Here is a 26,808-nt window from a genome sequence, read left to right on the forward strand (position 1 = left end):
GTACGACATTACACATTGTAAAAATATCATTCTAAAATAGTTCAATTCTGAAATTCTTTACTTAACTGGTAATTAAGTTTATTGACAACTAAAAAATAACCAGACTGAGACTAAAAAGAACCACAAATTGAAAATTCCAAACATTGTTCTTCAATGATTTGTTGTATTCTGTTCGTGGAATTGTAACATTGTTAAGTAACAATATATTCTATAATGGGTTCACTAGCTTCCATCACAAGGGAGTTGAAAAAAACTTCATCTCAATTTGAAGTTGATGAGATGACACCAATGGAAACCCATTAATTCCATGATAAAATAAGTTGAAATAAATCTTTTTCCAGCAAAATATGAGACTATTTTTCTCAATAGGTAAACTCAACTCTAGATAATACTATAGTAAGATTTTTAATGTTTGCCAATTAGTCAATACTAAGTTGAGAACTGGTTGTACCAACAGCCTATAAGTAATTCATGACATGCATTTAATAAATATAAAAAAAAATTGCTGATTTATGGGTGTAGGTACATGTCCAGAGACAGATCTGTCTTTTCTCAAGTTAACATTACATATACATATATTCAAGTTCTAGCAATCCAAATAAGATTTTGCAAGGAGTGGACTATTCCTCTATTTTAGCATGAGATACAAACAAGTGCAAGTTGATTAAAATGACATGAGTCTAATCATCACATTTGCAAATTTTATGACCCTTGACAAATCTGCCATATAAGACAAGAAAGTAGAACATGGAATGACAAGAAAGTAGAACAGGGAATGCGTCCAAGAGACAACAACCCTACGAAACTGTAAAACAGTCATAGCAGAGTGTGATTAATCAAATGTGTACAAACTGGAATTGTAAAGTACCTTAATTATAGTTTTTTTTTTTATTAACAGGAAAGCATTTTTTACAAGAAATTGTTGAACAATAAATTTTTACTTTTTATTTAAAGATCCCACCAATGTTATCATATTACTATTGTCAATCAAGTATTCAAATAGGAGTGAACACAGACAAATGTACAAGAACAAGTACTGTCTGATCCCTTGTTCTATTTACCAGTTCATTGAATCTAATTAAATCACAACATAATTAGTTTTGAATGAGTAAATCTTTATGAATCAAAGGATCATCTTTACAAAATCATGAAAAATATTATTACATAAGAATATACAAGTGTTACGTTGTAACTTGGATATCAGTAATTAGGATTAACTTTGCCAGCCAAATCTTACTCCTGGACATTCCCAGTATTATATAAGATGTTTCTTTAAAAAAATCTAGCTTATGACCTTTGATGTAATGACCTTTTAATCCTATATTCCCTGTTAAGAAAAATAATTTAGGATTGTGGCCTATTTACAGTTTTCAGGTGTTTATTTTTAAATCTAGAGGCTTGTGAAGTGTTTTATAACAATTATTGGCATTACTCCTTGACATATACAACTCTGAAACTGAAAAATTTCCAACACCCTGTAGTCATACTGAGACACTGCACTGCAGACAAAAGAAAAACAAAAGTGTTGAAGGTCTTGACAATATGTATCACCTATAGCTCCACTTGATTATTCAGTCTTGCTGCGATTAGGGGTAAATCTTACTGTTTAGACCTTCAAAAATGAACTTTATAATACACGAGCATGACCTAAATAAAAACCTGCCACTCAAACACAAGATATGTATCACTCTCTTTAAAGGTAAATATCAATGATCATCATATTATCAAAAACACCAATGAGGCATTGCAAATGTGTTAAACAGTTGGTACATAATTTTTTTTTTAATTTCACCATCAACCAAGTAATATATGAAATAAAAGCTACTTTCAATTTTGATACTGACGATATCATGTGGAACATCTGGACGATCGTTGAGCGCGAGTGGAGATATTCCACATGATATTGTCAATATCAAAATAAAAATAACTATTATTCTGTTTATCGATAAACTAATAATTGCATTTTTGATCATTTTAATGTACTTTAAGTAAAAAAAAACATAGTAGTGCGACTACAAACTGATGGTGTGTGACGTCATTTTCTTTAAAAAAAAATCTTAAAAGGATCATCACAATCACTCCCAATGTTTTGACGGATATTTTTTTAATATTTTGTCATGAACAGATGATAGAAAAATATCTGTCAACAAGATCAAAGGAAAAAGGTACAGATTACCAATAAAGCATAATACACAGGGTTGATATTCAATAACAAACCAAATCTTTATTTCATCATCCAAAAAGACATGTATATTGTCCAATCTTTCATTCCTTTTCACAATACTTTTGAACATATAAGGTAGTTGAAGAAATTTTTTTCTGTGGGCATACAGTAGTATACCCTTACTAATACAAGGTTTAACTGGTGCACTTATGGTATACCTTATGAAATATGGACTACAATTCAGCTACAATTCAGTATAAATTTCTGTTTAAGGCTGCAATTAGAATTCAGATATGAGGATCTGTAACTGTGGTTTTAATGTAAACTTTTGTTTTTTAAATAAGTAAAGATTCAAGCAAGTAAATTCTCCTTTTATAAACACATAGACAAAAAAAGACAGGTTACTACTTTGCCCAAACTTAAATTACTCAAGGTATCCATTTACTCAGGTACTTAAACAGTTTTAAAAGTGCAAATTAAAAAAAAAAAGACAATCTACAGAAAATTCAATTTCTATTTCTGTCTGTAAATTTATGCACACCGGTACATGTACTAAACATTACATGAAGATATGATAAGAAATATTACTAAAAAATAGACACAAACCACTGTGACCCATGAAACTGTCGTGACAAATTTCAATGATTTTAAATCAATCTAAAATGTAATTCAAAGGCAAAGTTTTAATCAAGAGCAAGAAGCGTGCAGAGATGACCTGAATTATAATTCCCTATCACTAAGATTGCTTTCATAAGAGTAGGTGGAGGGTATGACATTTATTCATGAACTGAAAATCCAAAAATACATATTTAATATATATTTGAGTAAAGAACCTTTCCTCCTTTGGAATGTTTACCAAGTAATGCTATTAAAAACTACTTTGAGCTAACAAAAGGAAAGGCTTCTATGCACTTATAACTATTGTTGGTTTAAGAGATACTCTCTATACAAACATGAGAGTGTTTGAGATACCTCATTTAAATAGTTACTGGAAAGATAAATACCTATTTTTTGTCAAATGCATAGATACAATAAAAAGATATCAAAGGACACCTAGTATTATAATGAATGCAAACAGATTTCATTTATTTAGACAATATACACATGTTCAACAGAAAGTAAACTGCACTTTAGAAAAAAGTAGTGCAGTTACACATTGCACAAACCAAGTAACATGTAAAATGAAGTCTGAGTTGAAGAGGATATAATAAATTACAGGATATTGGTGTATTTTTAGTAGGCAGATCGTCACTAACTTTAAGAAGGAAATGTAAAAATAAATATATAACTCAAAATACAAAAATTAGTCTTTAAACTGTGAACAACATCTCCATCACTAATTCTGAAAAAAAATCTAAATAAATGTTACCATCTCAAGCTTAATTTGGGAGTTTGTCCTTTTTTTATTTCTTTTACATATAATGTAGACAAACAACTCTTCAAATTAGTGACAAGTTATTTCTGAAATACTGAACCGAATCTAAAAAATACATCCCTTCTAACAAGGATACAGAAATATCAAACAGAAAGGGGCATCTCTAATAACAAGAAACCAGAACTACTAAGCAAAATGTGAAATCCCTTCTAACAATGATACAAAGATACCAAGCAGAAAAATATATCCCTTCTAACAAGGATACAGAGATACATGTACCAATAAAAATATATCCCTTCTAACAATGATACAGAGATACCAAGAAGAAAGAGACATCTCTAATGAAGATAAACCAAAAATACTAAGCAAAAACATACATCCCTTCTAACAAGGAAACAGAGATACCAAGCAGAAAAATATATTCCTTCTAAAAAGGATACAGAGATACAAATCAGAAAAATACATCCCTTCTAACAAGAAACTATGAAATATACAAAGCAGAAAGATACATTCCTTCTGACAAGGAAACCACTTGGGATACAGGTTGGTCATTGGATTGTACATTTTTCTAACACTCTATGTACCTATATGTGCATGCTCAACTCCTTACTTGATGATTTTTATACACCTGATAACCATTATTTTACCATCTTCTATAAAAAAAAAAACCCTCCAAGCAGAAAGTTAGAAACAAAGTGATAACTTTTCATACAATGAAATATCTATCATAACTGTAAAATATCAAAATATATCAATATGTTCATTTGATAGAATTCTATGGATTGAGAGTATTGTAATCTAAATTTATGATGATTCATTAATCAGGGCAAAGAGTCCTTTAATTAATATTACAAAGTACTTCTATTCTGGAATAACTGTAAGTTGCAGATTCAAAGGTTACAGACCCAGCATACACACCACACACACACACACACACACACAACTCAACCCCCTATTAAAACATGAGACAATTTTTTTTTTGGCACAACAAATCTGGTCTTCTTCCACAAATTCTACCCAAAAATGTTCTAGTCTCCCTTTAATTGGCCTTTAATTCTAAATATGCCCTCTTGGATCTGCCCTTGACTGCAGCATTAATCATGGCTTCCTAGACTAATATTCAAGCTTATTACAAGTAGGATTCAAAATTATAGTACTGATGTGTATTACTGGTAGGTTTATATAGGCATTTTATCTTACTTTGTAACTGTAAACAAGGATAAGCTTGAGTTGAACAGTTTTCACATTCAATTATCAATGAACTGCAGAAACATTGTCCACAACTAAGATTCACCACAAATGGAATTCAACAATACAAACATACAAAACACAAAAAAAAATAGGTGTGAAGTCTCAACTCTTTTCAATGCAGATTTAATAAAACTTCCTTCTTCAAACTTTCCATGTCATATATTTTTTAGTACATTAACTGTCAATTTTCAATCAAAAACTATGTCACAACAATTTTGTAATGCTACGTGAGATTATTTTGGATAAATAATCACTAGGGGGTGAATAGGAAAATTTGTTTTTATTTCACACAATTAAATTGCTATTTAATATAAGTATATCTAGAAATAAATCGGTTAATGGGTTTAAATCATGAACATCTCCTAAGAGATATTTAAAGAAAGTATAAAATAAAAAGTTATTATTCAGGACTAAACCTTACTAAAGCATGTCTTCTATACATGTATCAATTTGCAATACTATGGGAAAAAATCTGAAAAATGTATAGCTGTATAAAATAATGATGCAAGAAAAAAATATTTAAAAAAAATATTATTTCAAGCTGGTTGATAAAATCTTAAGAGGATTTTGTCAAAGAAAAAAAATGTGTTTATATATTTTGATATGTATAAAAAATGTATGTTCTAACAGCAGAATAGTTGCATAATCTACTAGAAATAAATTTAACAGTTAAAATTCAAACTGAAGTTGCTATACAGTATGAACATGATAAGACTGTGATGTTCCATATATTTAATTTTAGAAAATATACCACTGCCAATAATTGTAAAGATCAACAACTTCACCATCTCTTTAAATTAAAATGTTTTGAATTGTACATAAAACATGTATGGCTGCAAGTAACATACAGCTACCATACAACTTCTTACAACAAACACTTTGCTTCAGCTTATGGTTGCATCAAACAAGAATTAAATTGGACAGTCCTAATGGAAGAAAAACCTAAAATTGAGTTTTCATCTTTTCTACTTTGAAATTTAAAATTTGACAATAGGAATTTATAAGTATGAGTATTTTGAAATGTTTAAAATACTTTGCTTCAGTGTCCATGCATGTTCATAAATATATGTCCAGCTTAAGCAACACAATTTGAAACTAATGTGAAGTGTGACACTACACCTAATATTAAAGCAGGACATTGGGCAGAGTGGTCACCAATTTCACAAAAAGGTGTAAGAGTAAAATTGATCATAAGTTATGACATCACAATATAACATAGCACTGTGACGTTAAAATTTATGATCAGTTTTACATGAAGGACTTTGTGAAATTAACTACGGAATTTAAAAATTGGAAGGAGTATGCAATGGTATACTGTTAACCATTAGGTACATACAATTTTTAAATTACTACAACTTACCTCCTTAGCACTAAGAGGTGGAAGATGAGCAATAATAGTTGGTCTATATTGTTGTTCAAATTCATTTGGCTGAGAAATAGAAATCCCATGCTGCCTCTGAAAATCACAACAGATTATAGCATTCATGGCATAAGAACTGTTTACAAGAAATGATGATGCAGTTTTCTGTCTTTTTTTTTGTTTTTTTTTATTATTGACTATTGGATTTGCCTTTTATCTTAGTTTTGCTTCCGTTTTCAAATAAAAGATATACTGAAACCAAGTTGCATGCACATAGGCAGTTAAGATTATACATATTGACATGTAGTCTTGCTTAAAGTGCACCTAACTACACATTTTAGTGGTATACTTGTACTTTGAATATAAAAAGACAATATAAAGATCACTACTAAAACAAACACTATCATCTTTCTGCAGTCAATTATTTTGAATAGTCTTTTATAAAAGCCAAAATGTTGATTAAACCTGTGAAACATATGATTATGAACCTAGAACAATAATTGTCACTCAAAAAAAGTTATCATTGAAAATTAATGTAAAGTTTCAATGTAAAACAATAGCTTGTCCTATCTTTAACGTGCCCAATTTTAAGCATGATTTCAACAAATGAATTAGAGAGCTAATTACAGTGAAGAACAATGAAGAATGTCAGTGCACTTGTGACTTTAAAACTTAAGTTTCAGACCTACACTACGACTGGGGAAACTTGTATAGTTATTAATTTAGCACTTTACATAACTGATCAATGCATGCACTGTTGCTTGCAACGCCTTTGAACTTTAAACAGACTATTTGTCATTTGATTATAAAGTAACAGTTAGCATGCTATGAAAATGTGATAATCAAACCGAAAAATTATGAAAAAGCGGTCTCTTTGAAGAAAACAGCACATTTAAAAGAATCTAAAAGTGTTCCTGCAGGACACCAGTTGCCGTAAAACTTGATGTCGTAAACAAGATGCAGCGGCTGAATGTCGTAAAACACAAAATTATCACGATAAGCAAATATACTCACAAAGTGTGATAAAGAATACTGAATGGAAGTATTTACACTATACCAAGAGGTCTATTAGCCTTATTAAAATCAACAAGCTGAGAGAGGTTAATGACAGTGTGAACAAATTATTGTCTATATATAAGCATGTTATCAGGCGCGGATCCGTAGCCCCCCCGTAAATCGATAAGAAAAAAAATGTGACCACAAATGTCACCCCGTAATATTTTTGCCTTGCTTTGCACGGCATTTAATTCAATTAACCCCCCCCCCTTAAACTCAAATCCTGGATCTGCCCCTGGTTATGGTTTTTTTACTATAAACAGCCCTTTCCTTCAAAATTCTCAACAACTAGCCCGTATAATAGAGGACTGTATAGGATTCAACTAGCCCGAAACAAGAAATGTACATATCATTTCAAGGCGAGCACTATATAGATCTAAATATGCGATCATTAAAAACAAAACGATGGTATAGACGTCTATAAGAGCAATCAAGGGAACCAAGGTTATAGGGTAATCAAAAGAATGTAGTCCAGGGACTAAGACCAGACATGGAAAACAGACATACACAACAAAGAACATAAAGTAACTAAAATCATACATACAAAGTAACAAAAGTAAATGAGCAACTCGGACTCCACTAAAAACTGGGAGCATGGACCAGGTGTACCGGTAGGGTAAGCGTCCTCTGCTTTTCTAGAAACATCCGCCGAGTTGCTCATAAAAAGTCAAGTCCGGGGTAGACAAACGAGGAAAGGAAAACTATGACCCGTTGAATAAATCAGTTTTCATGGTGCTGATGGATACACCATAAGACCATGAATTAGTCGAGTTTTTATTTAGTATATCATTTAGGGGTGTGCCCATAGATCACTGCTTACGGAGTCATTTTTCATGTAACATTTTCGACTTTGCTGTTCAGCTGTAACTTTAAGTAAGTTCAAAAGAATAAAAGTTAAAACAAACAAAAATGAATAATTATTCCTGCCAGAAACAACTGTTACATGTAAATGTATAATCCAAAAAAAAACCTTTACTTCCAAGAAATATCAGTTTAACCAATAAAGCGAAAGTTTTAGAACACAAAACAAGGATTTTTGTAGTAGACTACTATCTACTACAAACAGTTTTTGCTGGCTCAACGCTGTGATTCCATGTGCCCACTTTTATCATTACAAGAAAGATTCGTCAAATCATAAGTTTACTAAACAACTTTCTCCATCAGTTATTATTTAACACCATTCCCTTAAACGATAACGCGGTTATAAACATTTTTTATTTGTTTGTTTGTTAAATTCCGTTTCGTTTTAGTTTGTTTGTTTTTATTTCTATTTCTATATTTTCTTGTAACGAGTATGTTTTTTCTTTATGCTTCTGACAGGAATACATACGAATGATATCAAAATGTGTGTAATTCTTATTTGTTTGTCGGGCTGTTTGTATTTATCTCCAGACACTAATAGATATTATCAATTAACGTTTAACGTTGTACCGAAAACCGAAAAATTAAAAAAAAAATCATGCAGTTGATGTCGTTTATAATCTTAGAGAAAGAACAATACAATAAGACAAAACAATAATATAATATCCGTTTACTTTCTATAGATGTTTATGTGATCAATGTGACCGGAAAAGAAATTGTTTTTAATAGCAATATTATACTATATTATAACATTCGGAAATTCTACTGCATGCGATTTAAGAAAAAAAAAGAAAATCTGATAAATGTACAAGTCGTGTATATGCCTATTTTGTTCAGTGTGAATGTATACATGTACGTATGGAATAGAATGGAGCCATCTAAATCATTTAATTAAGCATAGCATCTTGATGCTACTGTGTCTGTGAATTATGTGTTATCATTACTAACCTCTAAGTTGAATCTATAATTTTCAACATTACTTTTCGAATGGGTTGTTCGAAAAAGTTAAAAGATTTATTATTTTACATCTCTTACATTAAACTATACTTAAGGCATTTAATTTTACATAAAGTATTTGATGCCCTATTTTAATTCTTACCTGTTTCAAAGGCATTTTAGATAATTTATTTATTCATTTCCATGAATAATTTCACTGTTTAAATCCACTTTTAAAACAAGACACTAATAATTCCCAACCGAAAACAAACTTTTTGTTCCATTTTTTTACGCTTTCATTTACTTCTTTTAAACTTCACTTTTGTCAAAGTTCAAAAGTGAAATTTCACAGTCTATAATAGTTCATATGCAAATAAGTTGCTTAGGTGACTGTAAACAAAATGGCGGGTAAGGTTGGGTGATCAGAGACCAAACGCTCTTCACACCTGTTTAAAAAGACAATTTGGTCATATATGGCTAATAGCACTTGTTAAAAAGGAATTAGTTGTCAACTTATTGGTTCGTCAACACACTGCTATAAAATGCCGTGGATCAAGCGAAAAGATCGATGAAGTTTAATATATCCATTAAGTAAATAGATCAACTGAAATTACTAAATTTGTCGGGAAAACAAACATTTTAAACAGTTTAAATTTTGAGCGGCTACTTTTTAAGTTACTTCTCTGGAAGAGAAAAATGTCCACAAAACTATATGCTTTAATTTGATTATTTCCACTATCAACATTTTTCGTCGAGTCTGTTTTTGACAAAGACGTATAAAAGTGGTAATATATACCAGACGCGAAATACTAGAAAAGACAATAGAACAAGGATACGCATGGAAAGGCGAAGAGACGAACCACACTCAAAAACGGCAGTGAACTATTTGTATCCCGGAATTTTTATCGTCATTTTGTTCTTCCGCCAGTCTTATTACTTGGTTTGTCCACTATACTTCACTAAGATTTTTTCTTTTTCTTTTTCTTTCTTTCTTGTCGGTTTCTTCCTGTAAACATTTTTAAGGTATACTAACTTACGGCTACGCAACGTCTACAATTTTGATAATAACGTATTTCTTAGATAATTTGTAAAATTGGTGATCCCATTCTTTATTGAAATCTGTTCAGCATTGGACATAGAGCGAATCAAAATTTGACTTGTTTTTATTTTGCTTCTTTTTGTTATTGTTTTTTGTTTTGTTTTGTTTTATTATTATTATTATTATTATTATTATTATTTTTTTTATTATTTTTTTTTTTTGTTAAGACTAACTTATAGCCACAATACTAAACAACAAATTTACTAAAGTCAAGAAAGTTCCTACCGAGTTTGTAACCTAGACAAGGGGAGATAATACTATTAGTAAAATGTTTTTTTCTTGTTAATTCTCGGTATAAGAAACAAAGTGGTCATGATATGAGAGATGAATAAAAACTTGATTAAAGCATTTCAAATATTTCAATGAAAAAAATCCCTCACAATCTTAAAAATCATGATAAGGACGTTTGCAAGATTTAAGAGTCACTAATCGAATAAATAGACGCATCTACTTGACTATTAGAATATCATACATAAACGCTGCATCAAAATAAATATACATGTACATGCAATAACAGTAATTTCTGTTAAAAAAAAGACCGGAGTCTTGAATGCTGAAGAACTCGTGTTGTCGTCAAAAAAGCAGGAGGGAATTGACTGATGATTAACAAGCTATTTGTTGCAAAAACAGTGTTTTTATACATGACAAATATGTTGTCTTGCCAGCAGACAAAGCCCAAAACAACATAGTTTTTGTCTGCAAAACGTATTACATCCATTGTTCATTATCAGAGGTAGAAGTAGAAAATAATAGCAGTGATAAGACCTATACTGCTATCACACTCTACAAAGAAGAGATTGTGGAAAACCATAAATCTGTGCTATCCTCTTTTGGCCTCTCTACCAAAGACGATGATTCTGATTTACCGTCTGTGTAATGGATTCCTTAACTCCACAAGAATCCATATAAACAATGCTACATAGCTGGATCTGCAAAGTTTACCACCAAACCTGTTTCAAAACTTTTAACTTCTATTCTCACAGTTGTAAAAAGAGGGTCTCCAGTCCTATCACGACACTTGCTACTCCCGCAGTGATATTAATTCAATGTGGATCCAAAAAAAAAATCGAAAAATCTTCTAGATACCCTCAAATCAAGATTATTATCAGAATACAATAGCATTAAAAGTTGTGATTTTTCAACTCTTTGTACTTTTACTCCCCATACTCAGTTAAAATCCCGACTCCAAATATAGTACATCGTTGTTACTCCAAAAAAGAATGTGCACATAGATACAAATATTTAGTTCTTGGTATAGAGATTCCTCATACTTTGTAAAAAATAATTCCGAATTGTCTTCCAAACAAACCGAAGATGTTTTCAAAATGCTGGAATTTTTCATCGACAACATATTTGTCCAGTGTGGTTGACGTGTTTTTCAACAAACGGTCGGCATTCCAATGGGAACAAATTGTGTTCCCCTACTTGCAGACCTATTCCTTCACTCTTAGGAGGCGGACTTTTGGCTGATCTAGTCCAAGTGAAGGAACATGGTTTAGCTAGATCCTTAAAGGAAGGAACACTTTTTAGCTAGATCCTTGAAAGGAGGAACAACTTTTAGCTAGATCATTGAAAGAAGGAACATCGTTTAGGTGGATCCTTTAATTTCAGTTTCTGCTATATGTATTATCGTTAAATGATCCTAGTTTCGGGGTTTTGATACATCGCCTCTACCCCCAAAGAACTTGAGGTAAAGGATACTACAGACACTGTGATGTGAGCTTCATATCTTGATCTACTCTTAGAGATCGATGGTAATGGAATACTATTGACCAAACTATACCACAAACGCGATGACTTTTCATTCATTTTCAAACAGAAAAAATAACAAATTTACTTTTACATCTTAACAAAGAAATCAACATCATAAATCTCGTTAACAACAGATCTTAATCTGACAAACACGCACAATAAACTGTTTCTACTATGACAGTCACTTTTCAATCTCTTGTTTAAAGAACTGACATTATCATAAAAAAGATCTCTCAAAATTATCCTGTGAAAAAAAGAGAACAATGTCTATTTCTAGTTCACAATAGTCCAATTTCATATTCCCAACTTCAACTCCATTTTTTAAACTTTTTAAGCAAAGGGAAGTAGCTTTCAGACCCAAGAGACTGGTTTACAGTCCCATTGAAGCAATGCACAGCAGTAGAATTTAATTTATAAGAGCTGGGGTACATGCTTATAAATAATTTATTTTAAACAATTTTGGTACTTACTGAAGAGAAAATAATTTAAGTTTCCAAGAAAAATGTTTACTATTCTTCCTCTCTCCAATGTGACTACCAACCTGAATATCATGTGTTGATGGGTTCTCTCCCTTTGAAAAACGCTTAAAAGCATAGTATTCCATGAATATGAAATAAGACTAGGAAATAAGCAAATAAAATCTATAGTATCTCATGTGTGCGTCACCTCAATAACAGTAAATTTCAAAAACATCAACAATTAGTACCAAAAGTCGAGCAGAATATCTTGGATGTAATATCATGATCACTATCATGTATACATAAAACAATATACAATTAAGATATGGCATAAAAATTTGGTTAATTAATAGCTGATTAACAGCAGTGTCCCTATACAATTTATTCTGTCATGAATAGAGACTTAAGTGAAAGATTAAATGTAAAATAGTGAGGATTTTAGTCCTGATTTACAAATATGTGATATCGTTCCTATTGTAAGTGTAAGCATGATCATTGGATTCTACATTCACAATGTAATTGCCTCTGCAGTGGTGGATCAAGAAATTATGAAATGGGGAACATTGCTCCAGTAATCTCCAGTGTTATCTTTATAATCTACCAAACTTTTTGGGCAAAAGGGTGGCTGGTTCAATATTTTTTTAGTTAAAAATTCCACTAAGTAGGTACCGTCCAAAACATAAAGTGATAAAAAATGGTTAGGTTCAACAAGCCATAAATGTAGAAAAGAATACTCAAATTTCTTTATAGTAAAAGGTGCATATCTTTAATATGTATATAAACACTATGCAAAATTTGAATAATAGGAAGCCCTAAGCATAACAGATGAACAGACAGAAATAGTCAAGCAACTACCTGACTTGCTTCTACTGTTGGTGACCCAAGTAAAAATATGACTATTCAAATTGAGTCGCAATACTTCTTGGGCCAAATTTGATATTTATGGACTTTTAAAACTTATCAAATCATAATTGGAAAGATGAACTTTTAAAGTATTATGATAGACAGGGGAAATGAAAAATGATTGTTATAATTAAAACATCTGTAAAAAAAATATTGGATGTCTGCCATTTTACAGTCAATTATTAAGTACCTAGGCCAATTTCCCCAATTCCTACCACAAGTACGAATTATTTTAAAATCTGTTTTCATTGAAATCCTTAAAAAAACCTTACAGTTGTTAAACACAAAGAAGTTGGTTCAGTAAGGGAAAATTTTGCCTCATAAAGAAAGTCTACATGAAGAAAATTGTATGTTGTTTCTCAAGCTCTTTAATGTGCTTTATAGTTGATTTGATTGGTTTACAGTAACAATTTGAACATATACGGTAATATATGCCTTTCAAACTTTGCTGAGATTGGGAAAATTTGTTAAAACGGCTGGAAAACACCAAATTTTGTGTAGTTTTTCACTTTTTTAACAATGGACACATGCGTGTTGGCTCTTGTGCTTCATATATTTTGTGTATAATTGTCAGTTACAACACATGTAAAAATATCTTGATTCAACTGATGTGTGGCCACTTCGGTTCCACACAAAAACCATCTTGAAAAATGCAGAAATGTTAAAGGTTTTTGTAAAAGTTACATAAATGCATACTGTTATTTCTGGAATAACGTCATAAATCTCATCAAAAACATCTCATATTCAGTGTTTGCAACTATTTTTCTATACTACTACTACTTAGAAATCAGCCTTAATAATATTTTGCCCAAATTATGAGGCCAAAAGGGGTCCTTACTGAACTTTCTCCATTATGAGAATTCAGATCGGGGATTATAACAAAAAGTAGTAAAAAAATCACTTCAACATTTCAACATTTTTTTGCTCTTTGGTTGCTTTAGATCAGTAATTTCCAAAATGGCATCTTTACAATGTAAAAATTTTTGTGTTCTTTGATTTTTAAAGAAGACAGCTGGTGCTTCGACAGTTTGGTTGATGAGGTGACTTTAGGTGAAAATTTAACTACAATGTATTTGGTAAAAAAAGCAACCATATGAACAACTTATGACACAAGTAATGTATAGTGTCTGTAGCCCATCTGACTTGATAGTCATACCATAAGTTTATTGTAAATAAATTTGATACTGACTCTGGCTTGTTCTTTTTTTTTTTAATAGATATTTTGGTTAAAATTTTATCACACTGCCATTTATTAGACTCAGTAACTGATTTGGCTTATTTTGCCTAAAGACAGTTCATAATTTAAGTTTATTTCATGTAATAACACCTACTGACCGAGTATTCACCAATCTACCAAATGTTTATTCAATATATAAATATTCAAATAGCCTAATAATAGTGATTTATGTATTTTCAAAACTCCTGTCAAAGTACTTCCTAAAAACAAAATGCTGGGGAAGTTGGCTCAAGTTCCTTTGTGTCTGCAGAATGATTAAATGACAAAAATTCCTATCAATAGTCATCACAAGTATGTTATATCATACTTGGAATTTAAAATACATCAATGTATATGTATACATGTATGAGATAAAAAAAATATGTGGACATGCACTCTACAAGGGAGATGATTTGAAAGTTAGTAACATAAATATAAACTGCATTACAACAGAAGTCTAGCTTAAATAATATCCATATTCTGAACAATGCTATTATGCATTAATCAAACAATAATCAACTTTATAAATACATTAGATTTTCAAATAGCAGAATAAAATATGTAACCTTGAATAAATTACCAAAGACACACACACACACAATATAAACAGAAAATTAGTGTCAGAAATTGATTACATTGTATTTAAAAAAAAAAATTAATATAATGATTGGTTTAGATTGGGGCTTAATACATTTGCACACTCACATTTTTATTTTACTCACTAATATAGTGGTGAAATAACAGAATGACAGTGTACTTTTACAGAATGACATTTACAGTAAAAAAGTGTACTTTTATAAGTGACCTTTAAAGAATGACAGTGCACTTTTTTTTTTTTAGGAATTTTGACTTTTTCTATTCTTTTTGCAATAATAGATAAAATGCTCTGTTGCTACAGATATCATATATTTCTGACACAAAATGAATTGAAAAAAAAAATTGAAATTGAATATTTATTTTTTATGGTAGAATATAAAAAAATTAATTATGTGTTGAAATAAACCTGGATTTCTGTTGAAAATATGAGGTTGAATCTTGGACATCATTTTGACCATTATGAAAACCCTAAAGCGAAAATGAAGAAGTCAATATCTGCTTACTATGAAGGAATTGATAAATGTAAATACATGTATCAATATTTTTAAGTTTTGTTGAAATTTTGTATGCTTGAATGATTTCATTTGATCATCTCAGTATTGAACAAAAATCGCATTTCATTGGGAACATAATTTTCATTGTTTGCATTAACCACATTAACCATGGTTAAACTGGTAATCCACAAAAAATAAATCCACCAAAAACTGCCAAAGAAAATTTAAACTATGATTAAATAACTCATAAATATTGGTAACTCCGCCCCCCAAAAAGACATGAAATTTTTTTTTCTAATTAAAAATAAACCATAGAAAGTTACATAAAATTTCTTGACAGTACAGTTTATCACAGATAACAACAGGATTATGCTGACAAAACCAAAGCATTACCGATATTCAACATTATTATCACAAATACAAGACTGAAATCAGGTTTAAAAATTTTCAAAATTTCAAATAAACCCCATAAGTTCTACTTGAGTGTAAATTTTTCTTAAAAAATTAACACAATACATTTTCTCTTGTGTCAAAAACAGATTATTTGTTTTGATAAAATCACCTTTTAAAACTTAATTAAAAATTCAATTTATTAAAAGACAATTTAAAATTTGCACGGCTTATTTGAAGTTTTCCAAAAATCTACCATACATATTATATTCAAAAGCTTCAAATGAAAAAAAAGTATTGTGAAAATCAATAGATCTTGGCAGAAAATCCCTTTGTTATACTAATTACAAAACAAAGAAACTGATGTTAAATAAAACAAAAGAATTTTGATTATCTCCCCTGTTTCAAACGTAACATCTTAGTAAGCTGTGAAACGAAGCAAGGCATTTGTACTACAGTACTGATGCTGGCTTGTTCATAGTTGGGCTTGTATGTCATTCCTACGTTCTTATTCACTGTTGTCAATACTGACAAAAAATCTTCGTTAGGTTGCATTTTCTCCATAGCCTCAGATAAATGTCGAATAAAAGGGGTTCCAATTTCTACATTCCTGAAGGCAGCATTTCCTAGAGATACAAAAATATGTGAATATACTTATATCCTGATAATAAAGAGTTATCTGGAAATAAAATAAATTAAAAAAGATAACATGAAGTTTCTCTTGTTGTGCTACATGTAAGTAAACCCTCACTTTTACAGGAAGTTGACATAAGACAGAACCCCAAATCACTTGCAATGTGTGCCCTATCCATATAAAGCCACACACCAAATTTGAAAACAGTCCATCAATAAGAAGCTGATATTTGTGATGTAAATTTTCTTTATCACTCCAAATAGTGAATAAACTATATATTTCTAGCATATCTCACATGGATGCTGTTATTTAAAACTTGATTAATGATGACATTATTACTAATTTTGTATTTAATGGATAATTCATAATATCAATACAACTATTTGACACCATCAATAATGTAAAAGTCAAGTCAATACAAAATTTTCATTTTTGAAATTTCAGTCAACAGACCATATCTGCAGGGACAAATGCATAAAATGGATATAGAATGCTAATGTAACTGTATACCAAATACTACTGACCTAGCATAAGTGGTTTATATCAAACAGACCTAATCAGAAAACTTGACATAAATATTAACCTGGAATTTGAAATTTCAGTCAATAGACCATGACAGAGGGACATACATTGTATGTATAATACAAATAAAGAAAGGTGCTATAGTGATCTTTATGCAAATGCATACCAACTATGATTGACTTAACACAATTGGATCTTATCAAACGCACCTAAATAGAAAATTTAAAATGAAAATCTGAACCTGAAATTATGAAGTCAATAGACTGTGACTGCAAGGGTATATGCATGAAACTGATAAAGAATTGTGCTAAAGTGATGCTAATGAAACTGCATAACAAATACGACTGACTTAGCACAAAAGGATCATAATAAAATATCCTAAAACTTAACATGAAAATCTTAACTTGGACGCAAAGGCCAATGCCGATGTCAGGAAAGTAATACCATAGTCTTACCTTTCTTGACAATGCCATCATACGTGAAAAAAAATGCCAAAGTCCCAAAATTTGAAAGCTGATACTGTACAGGACCCAACACAACTTACAATGTATTCCCAATAATAAAGCAACACATCAAATTTGAAATCAATCCATACATTGGGAGCTGTGACAATTGTGATTTAATTCAGATGGACAAGATGATTCCAATATACCATCCACTCATTCAGAGGGGTATAAAAACCTATATAAAGTTTTATCTAAATAAGAATTTACTCATATTTCGAAATAAAACTCTACTATAGTAATTCTGAACTTTTGTCAGTGCAAGCTTTTTTCAAAATCTGTCAGGGAAAGAAAAAAAATGCAGGTTACACAAATTTCATAAAAATATGTTTAAAGCCAACTTCTACATCCCCCAACAATATACATGTATATAAACTACAAATATTATGGTTAATTTTAATCCCTATTGTCTTGAAGGTGTACTATAAAACAACAGAACTCAACTGAAATTTTATCAAATGTTTTTAGTTTTATGATATTCTCGAGAAAGGATAGCTTTAGGCTCTGATCTATGTGGATAACGAAACAAAGGTCTCCTTATATAACTGATACACAGATACCCTTTAGTAATAAGTGGTTAAAAGTACCATGGTAAAATATGAATCGAACAATAGAGAGTGGTGAAATAATTTTAAACACTTAACTGAATGATAATTTTTCCTCCAATGAAATCTAGAAACATGAAAAATGTATCAGCAGGAAACATCCTGAAGACATTAAATTACCACTCAGTAGTAAAAAGTCATGTGAATTTATGACCACTTCTTTAGAATGGTGAAAACGCTTTAATACCTGGTTGTGTAGCATATGAAAAAAGAAAATCAGCCTCATTAGGTAAATTGATAGTCCTTGTAGGTTGCATTTGCTCCACAAACTCATTGTACTCTGCATGATCAGGACGGGCATCTGACTCGTCAGGATCAATCACTCTTGCTTCTACACCTAGAGATAGTCCCTCTCCCCTACAACACTGGAAAAGAAAATGAAGGAATAAGCGATATGGCTATTGTACAAAGAGGCAAATTGATGGGTGAAAGATATTTTCTGCAGAAATTTTTCAACCATGTTCCAATATTACTCCAATTTATCAACAAATTTCAATACATGTATATCTCTCAACTTACTGATGTTATAAGTATGGTTACTTTATGCAAATAAAAAATTTGAACAAGTATACCTGAGAAATGATCACTTTAGGCTTAAATCTAAGTGAAGTACAATTAATAGCCCCAAACTGATGAACAATCTCTGTGAAAAGTATTAAATCATCTGTAGCATAGAACCCATCTGCTGTACCATGTGATAGAATTACTAACACCAAACAATCCACTGGATTGGTTTGTAGATCTCTCTTTACTGAAAATTCAACAAATAATTATCCTGCAATCATTTTCTTCATATGAAAATACAAGGTGTCAAATTCGACTGAGCTGTATATGTGAACATGTACATTCCCCCTGTATTTTAGGCCACACCCATAATTATCCAAGATTGCTATGAAACAGGGGATTCCCCTTGCATTCACTGAGGCACAAAAGGGATAAATTATATTTAAACAAATTATACTCACCATATATATTTAAAAAAAAAAAAAACTCATCAATTTTATTTGCTTTTTCAGTGCAAGATAAAAACAATATCAAAGTATTGAGGGAAAAAACAGCATGTATTTGTACTCATGAAATGTGAAAATGCATGCTTATGCCTTCCATTTTATCCCATTCATAAGCCTTGTACAGGTTGTAATTTTCAACAACTCTCTAAAATTGTACATACATATTGTACACATGCCCACAAAATTGCTCTTCCTTTATCGGAAAAAGCAATAAAATCTGAATTGAACTTATTAACACACTTCAAGAAACATGGTACATAGCAAAATAATTAAGACAAATAAAAAGACTGTTGAATATCTTGGAACTTTCAAGGAGGAAAAGTTGACAGAAAAATTTGAGATTATCAATAAAAGCTGAAATAGGACGAGAAAAGTGCTTTTCATGGTGCAGCTAGATACGACCACAGAGATCAAACCCTGAACATCTGGGGCAAGTATCAACACACCATTCAAACTTAACTGCTAGTAGTCCTTTGTTATGTTCATTTGTATAATGTAATTAGTAATCCATGTGCTTTTAATACTGGAGTTAAATATTTCAATTCTTTGCAATACTTGTTTTGGCCGCCTTTTTGTTTCTAATTACAAAACTGTATGGATCATAATTCCTAAAATCAATACCAACCTTCCTTTTGTTATTTGGATCTAGTGGTAAAATTTTTTAAACTACTATTTAAATTACCACACAATACCAAGTGACGATGACAACAAAGATGAAAATGACAACAAGTACACTGACACAGACAGTTTCATACCATTCTATGACCACATTTTTTTTGGAGCAGGGTTTACTAAAAGAGGCATACAGGGATGAAGTTCTTCAATTAAAACTTTATGATCTTTAAAATCACAAATGCACTGTATAATTGCTTTGTTCCTTTTCATGAAAATATTACCTCTTTCAAACCATTCTATAGTATGTACTTTATTTAGATCTGTCTCAAGTTCTTGTTCAAACCCCAGTTCCATAAATCGCTGACTGATCATTGAAGCATCAATATCAGTACCCTGTCTATCTGCCAGGTAATTATTCGGGACATGGAAGTTTTTGTTGTTTAGAATAAGGGCTATACCAGACTGAACGTTATAATCTCTTTTATCAAACTCTTGCCTAGTCATCTGAGCTGTGATAGCCCCTGGAGATCTAGGCAAAAAAAAAATAAATAAAATAAATGTTAAAATACTTCTCATAAATGTACATATAAGTAGATATAAAAAAAAACAGGCTCATATGAACCTACAAGTAACAAACTTTTTGTACAAAATTAGATTCTGCATTTGATAAAATAATACCTCTTTGACTTTGTAAAGTCCACAATGCCATTTTGAGTATGGGTGAGATTTTGTGGAACATAATTTTATGCCATTTATTTTGCCTGTAATAAGTTTTTAACAGAATATAGAACAACCTATTATGATCGATAACCTTTTGTTTTCCACTAACCAATAGTAATACAATATGTTGTTAATCAGTTGATAATTCTAACTGATTGGACTAGTTTAGTAGGTTACCCTAGGTTCAAACCAATAACAATTCAGAGTTTTCATTTATGCATAGAAAAGATACAAGGTAATGTTGTATAAATTACATTCTATCAATTTCAGTTTAATCTGCATTCATGTAAATAAATGTTTTATAGCCAGTAATATAGTGAACTTCATAGGATAGAGTTGGTCTTCACTAACCATTAACAGATGAAATGTCTTATGTAATTAACTGGACGATTAATAGGAAGACTTAAACTTTCTATCATTTCATATGTATTTTAATCTTAATACCCTTGTTACTTGTCCAGTTAACTGCCAAAGTAAGTACAACGTACATCAGGTAATGGTTATTAAATCTAGAGAAGAACACATTTATTCTCTCAATCTAACTTTTAGTATATTATTCATTGTAAATCTTTCACAGGAAATTGTCCAACAAAGAATGCCCCCCCCCCCATGCACAAACAACTTTATTTAATAAAGTAATCTCAAACCAGTTTTTTGACAATGAATTAGCCCTTAAAATCCTGGTTTGGCTGAATAAAAAAAACCACAAAAATCAGAATCACACAAGGGAGATTGAATTGGAAAATATGTTTATAGTCAAATATACCTATAAATAGGATCTGCAGGTGGGTCACCAGGAATAGGACCAGCATCTCTTGCTGCAATAGAAAAATAAGTTCTAATTGAATCAGAACAATCAATTCTCTAATAAAAATGATATAAAAATCAAATAAAAACAATTTTTGTTTTTGTTACAAAGGAAACATGGACAAATTAGCAGTTGAATCATGCAGAACTAATTAAGTGTACAGACATTTGATTTAACAATGGAGGGGTGGGGCTCCTAGGAAATTTTAAACTCTTAAATGTATTCATAATGACACCAAAAGTTGAAAATTGACCTAAAAATAGAATCCAAAATGAGAATATTTCAAGCCATTATAGGATCCAAAACATGTAACAGGGCCATTATAAAAACAAATAGTTTTTAACAAAGGGGTATAATGGCTTTTAATTTACAACAAATTTGGCTCTGGACTTTGCATATTAGGAAATTGTATAAATTTTGCAAAATTGAGGAAAAAAATTGATTACATTACATTTTTCAGGTTAAACAAAAACAATAATGGCAACCAATAACCCTTGTAATTAATTCATTCCTTATATGCGTGGGTCAGCATTTACAACCATGATAACTTTTGTTCAATATTTTATAGATGAATATCCAAGCTACTTGCAAAGAAACAAAAAATTGTCCAGTTATCGAAGGCTTAATTAACATTTGGGGTAAACCCAGTTAGTATATCCTTCTATACAAGGCATGCAGTGTAAAAACCTCGGTAAAAACAAACTATTTATCATTTTTTAAGTCAAGGCAGAAAGTACCACTGGGATTCTAATATTGAAGTTTTGAAGTGTTGAAAATGCCAGTGTGTGTTTTGTTTATGTTTTTTTCGAAGTGAAAGTAGACAGCCATAGAGGCCAGTTCTCTGAAAATTTACACAACTATTAATATGTATAAAATATTCACCTGTCTTCGTGGTCATCGTAAACAAAATTTCATCTCAGCTTATGTCAAAATGATGAGAAACGTCCACAGCCGTGAACAGGGAAGAAAATTACAGGCAAATAACCGCGTAAGGTGCCTGGGGGTTACTGTGCAGTATATATACATATATATAAAAAAGAAGACATCTTATGGATTCATGTCTTATTTGAGAAAACATTATCTAATTTAAAAATGTATAAAAATCTACAGATAAGAAGGCTAGAAGAAAATCAGTTTTAACCGTATTGGTATAAAACATTTCATTTACTCGTTACTTTTTTTCTCCTGCAGGTGCCCCTTCCAGTCGGAACTATTCGGTAGCTACACCTTTCTTCAGTGAGAAAGTCTGAGTAGTTCCGCTTTATTTGATCGGAACTACTCGGGTTTTATATTATCCCTTTTAGCACAAAAAGGGATTGTTGGAAATATCCGAGGGGATGCAAAGGAAATCTTTTGTGTCAAGTTAAATTATCACTCAAAATTTATATCCATCAGGAAAAGAATTTGCTGTCCATAAGATGTTTAACTTAGCTTAAAATTACACAAACAAAGAGAATAAGTGATTCAATGAATGCATATCTTCTGTACAATTAATATCTTGGCTCGAAACCCTTCAAAATGCATACTAAATAACGTTTACAAAAACGGTATCTCAGTGAAAGTTGGGTTTGCTTAATTTTAGTAGAATTCGATTAAAAAAAATCTAGCGAAATTGGTTCATCATTTTACACACCATAAAAGCACAAAAGAAATTATTTCTATAGCCCAGGGTACTTACAATTAAAGTTTAAATAAGTGTTCAATCACAATCTACATTAACTCTCTCGATGTTCACCAATAACTCGACTCTGGGGGTGTCAGCGACTTGCACATTTTAAATGCAAGTCCCTCGTATCTTGCACTTTGCATCAATATTATTAAGATTTATTTATTTTTAGTACTATGGGAAGTGAGAGTCTGAAAAAAAGCCACAAAATCAAGTTGATAGATGAGTGAAATATTTCACCATCAGAAGATGTGTTTGGTTAAGTTATCGGTTTCACTAAAAAGTATTCATACTTTAGTTTAAACCATATTTTATTCAACACAAGGTGAAAAGGATTAGGCGGCAGGTAAGCCTGTGCAATCCCTCTCCCGGTAACAAAGGTATACAATACATATATAAAGCATAATAAATTACTTTTGCAAAATACAATAGTAATAAGTTAAGTAGACTTTATTTCATCTTTAAACAATATATATTGTAACAGGTATGGCGAGTGGTCCGTTGGATAAGATGGCTCTCGGTTTGAAATATTGCGTTTCTGTGTATACTGTAGGTATATGGATGTAGAATCTAGAACAACCCAATTAAAACTTAACGATTAATTTATAACAATAAATGCGTGTTCTATTAAGTAGGATATATAACAGAATGATGTTGACTCCTAGTGATAGCAGTTTCTGTGTCTTTAATAAAATGTACGCCTTGTGTGACTTGCTATGTTCCCCTCGTCCTAGTCCAAATGTAATACTAATGGTATTCACCAACTAAAGTTAATAGTTCCTTTGAGCAAGTCATTTAAGACAATTTAAACGACGGTAGGTGTCAATTAAGTCGTAGAAAATATTTTTATTCAAATTTTAACAGTATGTTATTTGTGTGACGGCGAGTATAGTTCCTTTTCCACATCAAACGATCCTTAAAAATGTTAACCATGCGTCCTAAAGTCCCTCCGTATTTCTTATCCACCATAAATAATGTTTGTATTTCACTCATTTCAAAGTCAGGTTCCCATTCACCATAAATAATGCTTGTATTTCACTCATTTCAAAGTCAGGTTCCCATTCACCATAAATAATGCTTGTATATCACTCATTTCAAAGTCAGGTTCCCATTAAATTCATCCGGTGGTGCTCCCATATTGGCGGAAAATGTCGTATAATATTGTAAAACGCAATAAACGTCAAACAACACTATCGGTGTGGTGGGAGATTGCATTAATGATGGTTTCTTGTAGCATTAAGTCCTTCCCATGGCTGTTTCCTTAGATTTCAATTGATGTTGACAGCAGTGCTGCCAAATGCAATCTGCCATGTTCGACGAACTTGCTCTGTATTTCTACCTTCGAAATTATTCATACGCTGGCTCATGATAATGATCACATGTAAGCAAACAAAGGAACCTTGGCTCATGATATGTCACTAATGTTATTTCATAGTTGTGCAAAGATCCCTGTGGTTCTCTTCCATGAACTCGTTCTTTTTCTATAAAACTCAAATTAATCGGCTAGCATTTCCATTGATGCTGTTGCTATGTGAAGTGGTGAAAAACGTCACTACAAATAGTCCATGGTCCCAAATATCTATAGGTTTGAAATAAATACAAATGTATTGAAATTGCTATCAATCTAGGAGTCAACATTTACATTAAACAATATCAAGATTAACATATAACTTAAACCTAGCTTGAAAACTTATGAAATGCCATCCCCAAAACCCGGAAGTGAAAGTAAACGTAAATGACGTCACTCATAAAGATTGAAGACGGTGTCATGCTGCTTGGTTAAAAATATACCATAATCAATAGTTTTGATAATAAATTAAACTTGTCAATACTCTTCAAAGGTAATGTTTTTTGTTTCACATGCATTATGACTCTTCTTAACACGGAACCCCAAAAATAATGTTTATTCGCCTAATTGCAAAGGGGCTTGGTGAGTATTTTTAGTAACTAGTCAATGGGAACCTCGGAAAAAAACTAGTTCAAACCTGATTTCTCGTCTAATGTGAAATAAAAAATACCTTCTATCGATGTCTTTTGTTTTATTTTAAACTCAATTATGTTTACATTGCGGTAATAAATAAATTTGTTTGCCAAAATCTCTTTGTCATGTGATAAAAAGAGTCTTCTAAAAATAGATAGACACGAAAAGTTTGAAACCCGGGAAAATTCGAAAAACTCAACAAATTGCAAGAGCGGCTTATTACAGCTATAAACGTAAGTATAGATAATTGAATATATGGAAATTACAATAAACGTTAAGATTTTATATAGATATACTGAATTTTCTTTTACAAAAAATCCAAGGAATTTCATTAAAAATGCGAAAAACCAGGTGTCCGCATTTACCCTACCACAAATTTTTCAATAGCTTAAATGCGGACACCGACAAAATTATTAAAAGACGTGGCGATAGACATGGGTACACAAATCTCTAAACACAAATTACCATGTTGATACGAAATAAATAAACGGTATTTTATATTGAAACAATGGAAATCGGTACACTTAACCTTGAAATAATAACAAAAACAAAATAAATGATACATCGGACCAAATACGGAACAATTTTTTACGGATTCCATAGGAACACACAAGTTAATTACCTTATTTTTAAGAATCTAAATACGACAGGGGCGGGGCGGCAATTATTTTGGGAGTACTATTGATAGGAAATAACAGTCAGTCAGTGTGTCCCCTTCTTCGAAATCCGTGATCTGAATATAGCTGAAATATTGCTGCTCGGACGTTAAACCCCAACACACACGAAATCCGTGAACCGCCACTGGGTCATGGGATTCAGTAGCTAAAATTGTGTGGCCCGGGACCAAGGGTGACGCGGCAGGGACTAAATGGTGGTGGAAGTAAACGAGATGTAGATAGCTAAGAGAGGGAAGTAAATAGGGAATGAAGGCGGAGACGAGAATATTGGGATACTTCTGTCCGCCCATCACAAGAAAAAGCACTACCTCTGAAAGTCACATGTTGAACGCTGATTGCTTGCTGTGCATGTCTTGACCTTTTAACCTTCGACATAAACCTGATAAAGTTTTGTACATTTTTTAATTTTCATGTTTTGCCTTACGTTGGCATTTTACACCAACTTTGTCGGGGGCATATAGTTTCTCGGGTTGTTCATCTTTCCGTTCGTCCGTCCGTCCGTCCATCAAACCTAGGTTAAATTTTGATTTTTAAGTTGATGATTCGGGAACCGTAAGTCGGTTTACCATGAAACTGTGTACACCTATTAATAATGGCATAGACAAGGTTTCGTCGAATATACGACAATAGGAAAAAGCAAACACATCTTGTTTTAGTAAAAAAAGGAGATTTTAATAAGCCTATACATCTTAAATCTATTTCTCTTCCTTTACAGAATATGTCAATTTCAACAAGTATAGAATTTTTTCACCGAGAAAGAGAAGTAAAAGCAAATTTATGCACTTTATTAGCCAGACTGCAAATGTCCAAGTGCTTACAAAACGAGTGGGTCTTTGACATGGACGAGATAAATTACGTAGTCAAAAAATTAACTCAACTGTCAAAACATGCATGCATCGCTAAAATATTATGCGAGCTAAAAGACAAAGATTGTCAAAATGAAATTTCCAGTATTGTCTTTGGAACCCCAGAAGAGTCAGATGAACTACAACTCATAACGGAGACTGTCTCCCAAAATTTGTTTTGATAGTACGATTAAACTGCATTATCTTTTCATAATTATGTTTATTTCATGCGCACACAGATATGTTAGAAATAAATGAGGAATAAACCCCGCCTTTCTTACTTCTAAACCATACATAAAAAATTGGCTGA

At 31.4% G+C, this 26,808-nt stretch overlaps 2 protein-coding genes across 11 annotated transcripts in view; both read right to left on the bottom strand.

The window, feature by feature from the left end:
- LOC148629090 (dynein axonemal heavy chain 3-like) overlaps window positions 1-10,205 on the bottom strand; it is a 96,656-nt gene extending 86,451 nt beyond the window's left edge. For 4 of the 10 annotated variants that reach the window (XM_088543565.1, XM_088543561.1, XM_088543557.1 and 1 more), the window contains exons 1-2: window positions 9,167-10,199; window positions 6,151-6,246 (exon numbers count right to left, since the gene is read on the bottom strand). In XM_088543565.1, the coding sequence (XP_088399691.1) occupies window positions 6,151-6,246; window positions 9,167-9,181 (111 nt within the window). In that variant the 5' untranslated portion in view covers window positions 9,182-10,199. Of the gene's footprint in view, window positions 1-6,150; window positions 6,247-9,166 lie in introns of all 10 variants that reach the window. The other 6 variants (XM_088543571.1, XM_088543575.1, XM_088543585.1 and 3 more) reach the window with 4 other exon arrangements.
- Window positions 10,206-10,442: 237 nt separating this feature from the next.
- Window positions 10,443-22,369, bottom strand: LOC148629091 (caspase-3-like). Its single transcript, XM_088543607.1, has 6 exons — window positions 22,212-22,369; window positions 21,288-21,339; window positions 20,083-20,330; window positions 18,749-18,927; window positions 18,364-18,541; window positions 10,443-16,538 (listed from the first exon to the last, which is right to left on the bottom strand). The coding sequence occupies exons 1-6, from the start codon at window positions 22,225-22,227 to the stop codon at window positions 16,303-16,305; spliced, it is 909 nt and encodes a 302-aa protein (XP_088399733.1). The 5' UTR covers window positions 22,228-22,369; the 3' UTR covers window positions 10,443-16,302.
- Window positions 22,370-26,808: the final 4,439 nt, after the last annotated feature.

The sequence above is a fragment of the Perna viridis genome, chromosome 1, assembly GCF_037379345.1.
Source record: "Perna viridis isolate PV_CMFRI_1.1 ecotype Kerala chromosome 1, ASM3737934v1, whole genome shotgun sequence".
NCBI classification, from domain to species: domain Eukaryota; kingdom Metazoa; phylum Mollusca; class Bivalvia; order Mytilida; family Mytilidae; genus Perna; species Perna viridis.